The sequence below is a fragment of the Bacidia gigantensis genome (genome assembly GCF_019456465.1).
Source record: "Bacidia gigantensis strain McMullin 20006 chromosome Unknown contig_246, whole genome shotgun sequence".
Lineage (NCBI taxonomy): Eukaryota > Fungi > Ascomycota > Lecanoromycetes > Lecanorales > Ramalinaceae > Bacidia > Bacidia gigantensis.
Genome location: NW_025408602.1, coordinates 1992831 through 2004184, shown reverse-complemented (window position 1 = coordinate 2004184; position 11354 = coordinate 1992831). Strand labels below are relative to the sequence as shown.

At 38.6% G+C, this 11354-nt stretch overlaps 1 protein-coding gene across 1 annotated transcript; it reads right to left on the bottom strand.

The window, feature by feature from the left end:
- Nucleotides 1–8502: 8502 nt before the first annotated feature.
- KY384_006256 (uncharacterized protein) lies at nt 8503–9456 on the bottom strand (the record flags this gene model as incomplete). Its single annotated transcript, XM_044814752.1, has 1 exon — nt 8503–9456. The coding sequence occupies one exon, from the start codon at nt 9454–9456 to the stop codon at nt 8503–8505; it is 954 nt and encodes a 317-aa protein (XP_044668902.1).
- Nucleotides 9457–11354: the final 1898 nt, after the last annotated feature.

The following is an 11354-nucleotide window of genomic DNA, read 5'->3' as shown; positions in this document are numbered from 1 at the left end:
TATGGCGGTGTCGCAGTATCAATGCAGCAAGTGGTATCATGGTGAGAAGCCAGCGACAAGAGCAGCACGATATTGCGGAGCGTTTGGTTATGAATTGTCAGGTTGTGCATGACGGAGGAGATTAGGGAGAGCGGCTTCGTGTTCGATGTTGTGGAGGATCCGGATACTCAGCAGGTGGCATTGCTGGAGCTGAATGACTTTGGGGCTATGAGCTGTTGTGGTAGCTGTCTGTTCCAATGGATCAAAGATGCGGAGGTCTTGTATGGGATGAAGGTGGAAGAAGGGGTTGAAGTGCGAGTGGCATATTGACAAAGAAAGTCTAAGCAGTGTTGTATTCTAACACTTCAATCGTAAGTCGTTACTTGCTGCTACATATCAATTCTAACACTTCAATCGTAAGTCGTTACTTGCTGCTACATATCATGATCTTGACTCGGAAATGATTTGTATCGATAGAGCGCTAAAGTAGCAAAACAAAGTGAGCAATGAGACCAGCGCTGACCATACCGACCCCGGCTCATCGCGCCCTCGCATATTCAGTGAATGGGACAATATTGGGCGGTGGACTGGTGCTACTAAGGGTTACTAGTGCGCTCAACGCTGACGTGTAGACACTTATGTTACTTATTACTAATTGACAAAGTGCGAAGGTGAGTGCTCCAGTGGCCAATGACAGATCAGCCAACGCCCACCTTGGTAATACTATGAGCATGAAGAATTCTTTCTGGCAGATAAAGTCCTACTGTAAAGTTCATTGCCATTACATCTTGCTCCTACGCAGGGTATTCCAGTGCTTTGGAAGGTGGGATAAGTGCACACTCGTAAGTCGGCAAGGCTTGCGATCCCAAAGACCACAAGGCTTTAGTTCTGACGTTCTACCTACAAGATGTTCATCTAACCCAGTGCTTCAATCTCACAACACGGTTTATGATAATTCGCAACGACGGTGAAGACTCACAGCACAAGTCGGATAGCCGACAGGATCTTGAGGACTTAGTGGCTTCTCGACGGCGGCAAGAGACGCTGCTTGAGCAACTAAAGATGCTACGGATGTCGTGAACTCGCTGTTCTATTAATAGACTACGTTGCAACCTTGCGCTACAAAAGTTTGCGTTACTGTGGAGGAGGCTTAGCATAATTTGTCATGCTAGGGATGCGAGGGACTAGCTACTACCCAATTCAGCTTGGCTGCAGAGAACCGCTTCGCACGCGATTGTGACCCCTCGATACTGTGGAGAGCAGATAGATGTGAGGTTGCCTTCGATATCGTAGCCGAACGCCTCGAGAATAGTATCCCCTCGGCTGGTAGGTGCCTTATTTCAGGGGTAAACTCAAATTCATAATGTTTTCGTCTTAACTAAGTCTATATAGTCCTTCCAACACTCCTTATAGTTGTATATACTTACTTTATATATACTATAGCCTCTAGTAGTTTTTGGTATTCGTCTTTACTGTCGCTAATTTATAAAAGCGATTAAAATATTTAGCTATAACTTACCTAAAGCTTTTCGGTTTACTTGTCTCTAATAGGTATTACGTTTTTTTACAAATTTATATATAAAATATGTTCTTAAAAAACTAAAATTAATTATTTAGTATTTATATAGCGAGGCAGGATAAAGCTATAATACTAATAAAGCTAGAGTAATAGTTTATAGTTCTAATTATTTAATTAGATTGTTTATAAGGTTAAGTAAATATTATTTATATAAACTATAAGTCTTTATACTAGTATATAAGTTCTAGGGAGAAGTAATACTAGCGATATAGTAATTATTTATTATTAAGTCGACTAGGAAATAAAAAAAAGCTATTTAAGTCTTTTAATAAATCCTTTATATAGTATAATAAGATTATAGTTAGTTAGTATAGTCAACCCTATTTATATAATAATTATATATATTAATAAACCTAGAGATAGACAGTATTTTAGTAATATTCTTTTTAAAAGGTACTTTTAATATTTTTATATTAATAGCTATTTTTATAGGTTATTGTCGCTATTATTATATAGTTTATTTGCCGCTTTTAATAATAGTTATAAAAAGTATAGTTTTTTAGTTTTTCTATACTAACTATAAAATTTACTTATTATTGCTAAAAACCCTATATAACCTTCTCTAGGGAGCTAGGTCTTATACTTTGTCTATATTTTAGCGATTTCCATTTTAAAACTATTATTCCTCTTTTTTAAAAGTTATTTTTTTTATTTAGCAGTTCCCAACTTTGCTTCTTATAATTTATAATTAGTTTTTTAAGTCTTTATAGTACTAGTTACACTAAAGCTATTGTATCTAAGCTATCTAAAAAGCTACGCTAATGTAAAAAGATTATTTATTTAGATAATATATTTATTAGAATATAGTAGAGGTATTACTTTACTAAAAACTCTAAAATAATAGCTTAAGTATTAGAATAACTTTACTCCTTTATTTATTTAGAGCTTATATTTTTTAGTTTATTTATTTTTAAATACTATATCTAATTTAAAATAAAACCTTTATTTATTAAACACTATACTTTATATTTTTTAGATATTAGTTTACTTAGAATATTAATAATATACTTAAACCTCCTAGTAAATCTAATTATTGTCTTATTAATAGTAAAATATATACTAATGTAGAAAAAACGTTTAAAAGCTGCTCTTAAATATTTACTAAGGGGTTCTAGCTTATTAAAGACTTTATTTAACTTCTAAGTTTTACCTTCTAAGATATATAAAAATTAAGTAACCTATTTAAACTAGATTAAGCTTATTCGCGTAGTAATATATATATAAATAGGACTTAGATATTCTCTTTAGTTCTAAAGGTTATTTGCCCTAGTCTTTTAATAGATACCTAGCTAAATTACAATTCCTATATATATCTAAAGCTCATATAGCAATATTAGTTTCTAAGCCTTTATATATAAAGTAATTTCTAAAGCTTAAATTAAAAATAACTCCTTAGCAGTAATACGTTTATAGTATTAACTATAAAGCTAAGTATTCTATTGTTAAAAAACAAGCTAAAAATATTGTAGGGGCTATTAGTTTTTATAGTTTTTAGAATATATTTTTTTCCTTAAATATATAATTTTTAAAATTTTATTAGCTGAAAGCGGCGCGGTATCGGCTAGGGAAAAAAGGCTTATACCTTCGAATTAGTAGCTAATAGGGGTATGAGGTGTTAAGTAATCTATGTTGTTGGATACTTTATTATAAGGCATAGTGGTTATAATAAGCAAAAAATGACAAAAAAAGGTGGCTGGAAAACGCGTAAATTAGAGCCGGATTTAAGGCAGTTACCAGCCGAGGGGATAGCATGATTGCTGATGTCAGTCAAAGATTATCCTTAAGGGCAGCGTGAGATAAGCTGCGGCAAGTTCAGCGAGGTAAGAGTTGCTATCCGCCAGATTGTCTCATACTCGGTGTAGCTGACAGGATTTATGACACTAACAACGAAAGCTTTAGCCAAGAGTAAGACATTTTTGATGGATGACCAACCTTTCTATTATCTTTTCAATTCATTAAGTGTATTTATAGTATAGATTGTTAGCCTGAATCGAAATGCACGTGAAGTTTCGTTGCGCGAATACACCCAATCTTACATCGCTAAGCCTCAAAAGCAGTCTTTAGAACCAGTGAAGCAAATACCTTTTGCGGAAATTCTGTAAGTTAGTAGATCTCGGGACATTGTTTAGCCAAAGTATTGTTCGCGCAATAAAGCGGGCAAGCAAGCATGATCACAGGAGAGATCCTGGTGGTGTACTGAAGAATAAAGTAAGGTTGTTGACTGCCAGCAATTTAGCGAGGACTCTTGGGGCGGCGTTTTGTTACTGTTGGCATAAAATGCGTTGGATATGACTGTTGTATTCGAAACCGGCACCGAAGGTCCGGGCGCTACAGTTGAGCTAGTTACCGCTCAGGCAGTTAGAGACAACGAGGCTGGTGTCTCTACTATCTCGAATCGTGCATTGAACATTGACTCGAATGCTGATACTGATCTCGCGATTGATAGCTGCGTTGGTGGATGATATCAGAACAATGCCTCATGATAAGCGTTTGCCGACGGTATAAAGCTTGTGAGCTATTACCTTAAGCTCACGTTAGATGGTTTGTCAATGGTAGACTGTAGCATTGAGAGAAAGGTTTTATGCGTTGAGAGATTCTCGTTGGGGCTGTATAAAGTCTCTTACATGAAGGCAAAGCTTTCACATCTGTATACCTTGCGTATCTCCAATGTCTCTAGCACTGTTCTTCTGCTTCTCAGACCAGATCACTGTCCACTTGGCTCCGTTGTGACAACCAAAGTGGTCATACCACACCACACGCTCTGGGACCCTTACTATCATCCAAATGAGGACCAACACTAACAGTAATCTATCCAAGACATATTCATCCACAAAAGTCCGTAATGCTGTACTGCAAAAAATGTATGCCCCCCGCGCTAAATTCGCTCCGGACCAAAGACTAGCTCCCATCCGTCCTAAATAATACAATAACCTTCCTGCCCAGGACCAAGATATCTCACCTGCGTTACCAACCACAGATCCCAATTTAGTCTTCAACACGGAGATCGCCTCTCCCAACCCATACCATACCTTGCAGACAAGCTGTGCCGTCAAAACCTTCGTCTTCCTCGCCATGTAGTATCAATTGTTAGCGTAAACGAGCCTTCGCGTACGAAATTCTTCATTACAATTGTGCTGGCAATTTCAGAGCCAAGGAAAGTCTCTCGCTTCTCGTCAATGAATTCACGCGTCAATGTCGTGGGGGAGGAGGTTCATCAATTCCTTCATGATCACTTAAAATGATAATAGCTACACAATACTGACAACATAGTCATAATACTAACCTTCCGATTCATACACCCGAGAACCTCCTTATCCTAAAAAGTCTTTGTCCCCAGATTATTCCTTGCATAAAACGCGACCAAAATTGACCAATTTGCTGTTACCTATTTCGAATATACAGTCATATCCAACGCATTTTATGCCAACAGCAACAAAAACGCCGCCCCAAGAGTCCTCGCTAAATTGCTTACAGTCAACAACCCTACCTTATTCTTCAGTACACCACCAGGATCTCACCCGATCATGAGCGCTGCCCGCTTTCATGCGCGAACAATACTTTGGCTAAACAATGTCCCGAGATCTACTTAACTTACAGAATTTCCGCAAGAGGTGTTTGCTTCACTGGTTCTAAAGACGCACGAGGCTTAACGATGTAAGATTGGGTGTATTCGCGCAACGAAACTTCACGTGCATTTCGATTCAGGCTAGCACTGTCTTCTCCCCGTCCCCTTCATGAATTAAAAAGATAATAGAAAGGATGGTCCATCCATCAAAAATGTCTTACTCGCCGGCTAAAGCTTTCGTTGTTATTGTCATAACATCCCTGTCAGCTACGCAAGTCTTGGGCAATCCAGCAGATAACAACTCTTACCCTCGCTGAGCTGTAAGCTTCTCTCACGCTGCCCTTAGATAATCTTTGACTGACATCAGCAATCATGCTATCCCCTCGGCTGGTAACTGCCTTAAATCCGGCTCTAATTTTACGCGTTTTCCAGCCACCTTTTTTTTTATTTTATTGATTATTACAACCACTATGCCTTGTAATAAAGTATCCAACAACGTAGATTACGTGCCGGCAGACCTATTACCCTTATTAGCTACTAATTCGAAGGTATAAGCCTTTTTTCCCTAGCCGATACCGCGCTTTCAGCTAATAAAAATTTAAAAATTATATATTTAAGGAAAAAAATATATTCTAAAAACTATAAAAACTAATAGCCCCTACAATATTTTTAGCTTGTTTTTTAACAATAGAATACTTAGCTTTATAGTTAATACTATAAACGTATATACTGCTAAGGAGTTATTTTTAATTTAAGCTTTAGAAATTACTTTATATATAAAGGCTTAGAAACTAATATTGCTATATGAGCTTTAGATATATATAGGAATTGTAATTTAGCTAGGTATCTATTAAAAGACTAGGGCAAATAACCTTTAGAACTAAAGAGAATATCTAAGTCCTATTTATATATATATTACTACGCGAATAAGCTTAATCTAGTTTAAATAGGTTACTTAATTTTTATATATCTTAGAAGGTAAAACTTAGAAGTTAAATAAAGTCTTTAATAAGCTAGAACCCCTTAGTAAATATTTAAGAGCAGCTTTTAAACGTTTTTTCTACATTAGTATATATTTTACTATTAATAAGACAATAATTAGATTTACTAGGAGGTTTAAGTATATTATTAATATTCTAAGTAAACTAATATCTAAAAAATATAAAGTATAGTGTTTAATAAATAAAGGTTTTATTTTAAATTAGATATAGTATTTAAAAATAAATAAACTAAAAAATATAAGCTCTAAATAAATAAAGGAGTAAAGTTATTCTAATACTTAAGCTATTATTTTAGAGTTTTTAGTAAAGTAATACCTCTACTATATTCCTAATAAATATATTATCTAAATAAATAATCTTTTTACATTAGCGTAGCTTTTTAGATAGCTTAGATACAATAGCTTTAGTGTAACTAGTACTATAAAGACTTAAAAAACTAATTATAAATTATAAGAAGCAAAGTTGGGAACTGCTAAATAAAAAAAATAACTTTTAAAAAAGAGGAATAATAGTTTTAAAATGGAAATCGCTAAAATATAGACAAAGTATAAGACCTAGCTCCCCTAGAGAAGGTTATATAGGGTTTTTAGCAATAATAAGTAAATTTTATAGTTAGTATAGAAAAACTAAAAAACTATACTTTTTATAACTATTATTAAAAGCGGCAAATAAACTATATAATAATAGCGACAATAACCTATAAAAATAGCTATTAATATAAAAATATTAAAAGTACCTTTTAAAAAGAATATTACTAAAATACTGTCTATCTCTAGGTTTATTAATATATATAATTATTATATAAATAGGGTTGACTATACTAACTAACTATAATCTTATTATACTATATAAAGGATTTATTAAAAGACTTAAATAGCTTTTTTTTATTTCCTAGTCGACTTAATAATAAATAATTACTATATCGCTAGTATTACTTCTCCCTAGAACTTATATACTAGTATAAAGACTTATAGTTTATATAAATAATATTTACTTAACCTTATAAACAATCTAATTAAATAATTAGAACTATAAACTATTACTCTAGCTTTATTAGTATTATAGCTTTATCCTGCCTCGCTATATAAATACTAAATAATTAATTTTAGTTTTTTAAGAACATATTTTATATATAAATTTGTAAAAAAACGTAATACCTATTAGAGACAAGTAAACCGAAAAGCTTTAGGTAAGTTATAGCTAAATATTTTAATCGCTTTTATAAATTAGCGACAGTAAAGACGAATACCAAAAACTACTAGAGGCTATAGTATATATAAAGTAAGTATATACAACTATAAGGAGTGTTGGAAGGACTATATAGACTTAGTTAAGACGAAAACATTATGAATTTGAGTTTACCCCTGAAATAAGGCACCTACCAGCCGAGGGGATACTATTCTCGAGGCGTTCGGCTACGATATCGAAGGCAACCTCACATCTATCTGCTCTCCACAGTATCGAGGGGTCACAATCGCGTGCGAAGCGGTTCTCTGCAGCCAAGCTGAATTGGGTAGTAGCTAGTCCCTCGCATCCCTAGCATGACAAATTATGCTAAGCCTCCTCCACAGTAACGCAAACTTTTGTAGCGCAAGGTTGCAACGTAGTCTATTAATAGAACAGCGAGTTCACGACATCCGTAGCATCTTTAGTTGCTCAAGCAGCGTCTCTTGCCGCCGTCGAGAAGCCACTAAGTCCTCAAGATCCTGTCGGCTATCCGACTTGTGCTGTGAGTCTTCACCGTCGTTGCGAATTATCATAAACCGTGTTGTGAGATTGAAGCACTGGGTTAGATGAACATCTTGTAGGTAGAACGTCAGAACTAAAGCCTTGTGGTCTTTGGGATCGCAAGCCTTGCCGACTTACGAGTGTGCACTTATCCCACCTTCCAAAGCACTGGAATACCCTGCGTAGGAGCAAGATGTAATGGCAATGAACTTTACAGTAGGACTTTATCTGCCAGAAAGAATTCTTCATGCTCATAGTATTACCAAGGTGGGCGTTGGCTGATCTGTCATTGGCCACTGGAGCACTCACCTTCGCACTTTGTCAATTAGTAATAAGTAACATAAGTGTCTACACGTCAGCGTTGAGCGCACTAGTAACCCTTAGTAGCACCAGTCCACCGCCCAATATTGTCCCATTCACTGAATATGCGAGGGCGCGATGAGCCGGGGTCGGTATGGTCAGCGCTGGTCTCATTGCTCACTTTGTTTTGCTACTTTAGCGCTCTATCGATACAAATCATTTCCGAGTCAAGATCATGATATGTAGCAGCAAGTAACGACTTACGATTGAAGTGTTAGAATTGATATGTAGCAGCAAGTAACGACTTACGATTGAAGTGTTAGAATACAACACTGCTTAGACTTTCTTTGTCAATATGCCACTCGCACTTCAACCCCTTCTTCCACCTTCATCCCATACAAGACCTCCGCATCTTTGATCCATTGGAACAGACAGCTACCACAACAGCTCATAGCCCCAAAGTCATTCAGCTCCAGCAATGCCACCTGCTGAGTATCCGGATCCTCCACAACATCGAACACGAAGCCGCTCTCCCTAATCTCCTCCGTCATAGCAGAATGCTCCATGATCTGATCATGCACAACCTGACAATTCATAACCAAACGCTCCGCAATATCGTGCTGCTCTTGTCGCTTCTTCTCACCATGATACCACTTGCTGTGCCATTGATACTGCGACACCGCCACCATCTCCCCTTCAGGCGGACAGCAAAAGACTCTATACTCGAATCGCGTTTGGATGTTCTCGTTCCATGGGAAGAGCCAAAGGTACACATCGCTTTCAGGATCCGCATTGCGTATATCTCGTATACCCATCATGCCCCGGCTAGATGTCGCAAGCCTCGTCCAGATATCCTTCACATTCTTGATGGGGCCTTCGCCCACGATGGCATCTTTGAGGCTGCATGTATCAAGCCGGGCGAAGTATTTCGTCTTTTGAATAAGAGCAGCGATATTCTTGCCTCGTATCGTGGATGTAGGAAATAAGTCCGCAAGCTCCTCGGCGTCCGCTTCAGGCACGCGGCCAGTGAGTAGCGCTGATTCACTCGCGTGTTTGAGGAACAGGAGGAAAGAGCGTGGTAGAAGAATTTGGTGCACACTGTCCCGTGGAATGCGCTGAGATGATAAGACAAGGTCAAGCCAAGGAGAGAGCAGGAGCCATGGCTGAGGTTTAGGCTCGAGGTGCCTGAAATTCGGGAGTGCATTTTCTATCTCGGCAGGGCTGTGATTTAGTGTGTTGAAGGTACGGTCAGCTTCTTTGGAGGCGGCGACGAGATGATGGGAGACCACTTTGAGGTATGCCATATGGTCGAAGATTCTGCTGTAAGGACATGGGTGCAGGCCTTGTTTTGGGAATTCCTCGAATGCTACGAAGATTCGGTGCGCAAGACCCACGAATATGACTCATAGGTTCAAAGGTCACGCCACAACCTACACATAGTCTCCAAAACGCAAATTCGTCCGTATCGTTCGTGAACCAAAGTCAAAGGATCATGCAAGATCTAGAAGGTTATCCTTCTATTATACTTTTGTAATGATGGTAGAATGTATTCAGATTGAACGGAGTAGATTCTCACGGCGAGTATATGGCCACTGTGATTAGGTTCCGCCAAACCCGCGCGAGTAGACAATTCTCGATGAGCTGCTTAAGTGATGACTGTACTCAATATGTGACATGGGATAGTATAAACATTTTTCTCGAGCGACTTCAGAAAGCAAGCATTTAATCTTCACGGTCCACCTGGCGAAGCACGAAATTGGAGTATTCAACTACGCACCCCGCGATCTTACCTTTACTTTTACTATCTCACGTTGCACCCGTTGCCATCGGCGGGCAGCCCGACACTCGTTCGACCTGCACGTGCAACTCTGCACCGAAGGATTCGAATGTCTAAAGCCAGCAAGGACTTGGCGAACGCCACCGATGTAGCCTACTGACTTGATTATCAGATTAAAGCTCGAATCTACAGCCTCCACCGTTCCTGAAAGCATGAAAAGCATCGTAATCGAGCGAATTTGCTTAGTTTCAGGTATACAGATGGTGCGGCTAAATGCTCCTAGACGGGTCGCGTATAGCGAAAGTCGACACGTGGAGGCTGATACATTCCGCATCTTAGCCTGAACCATGTTCGGGTCAAATTAATCTAATTTCCTGTTGTTGAATTCTTGCAAATGCTTGAGACACGGGTTCAACTTCAAGACTGGTGTTTGATAATGGAGATCAAGCAGTACTCGTCTGGTTTCAGGCACAAAGATGCCGAGAAGATGTGACCTTGAGTCTTCCCGTGATTACGCTGTACACTTCCCGAACTTCGTCTTGTCTCTGAATATAAAGCTCTGCTTGAGTTTTCCTACATTCTTGCCGTGCTGTTGACGGACCTTTATACAATAATACATTATACAAGGCTGGATGAAATTGTATTGAGTCTAGAAATCCTCGCTACTTCATTATCTACACTTGTTGCTGAACCAGCGGCCCTACACCGAGCAATTGCCAAACTTTCAACTAGCAGTATCCCGAAGTTCAGCGATCATGGTGTCAACAATCTTGCTCTTCATTCTGGCTCTATCACCCTTCATGACACTCGGCTTACCCAGTCCACTTGGAGCAGAAGTGGGAGGCCCTCCACCTTGTACCGTCCGGCCATGTCAGGCAAGTTCCGCTGAGCAATGCTCCTGTGAATCATACTCGAAGACAGCCGCTACTACCGACTGATTGAAATTCTCAGGTCCTGCTGCTCAATACATCCCTAAAACCACTATCTGCATGGCACGTGGTATATGGCAATGCCCAGAAGGGTCGTTTGGAGCCGAGGCATGCTCCTGTGAGTCATAGTTCAAGACGTTTGCTATTACCGACTAATTGATGTCAGGTACTCTACAATATTTCGTTCAGACTCCTGTTTGCAAGTCGTGCAGCCAATATGAGACTAGATTAGAGAATGAATTGCTGGCGGCTCATCCAGTTGCGCCGTTTCCCCAACCGTGAGAAGGACTGCCGGAAAGAAAAATGGTCTTGAATCAGGGCTTCCAAGTGGCTATTATATCATAATTAGAGTGGATATTAGACTTGAAGAGGATAAAGCGATACCGGGTAATGTATGATAAATGGCCAAAGAGCCCCCCGTCTAGTCGCATGTCGCTTGCTCAGATGTTGGCATGACGAATTATCGCAAATCCCACAAGCGACTCGAGAATTTCCC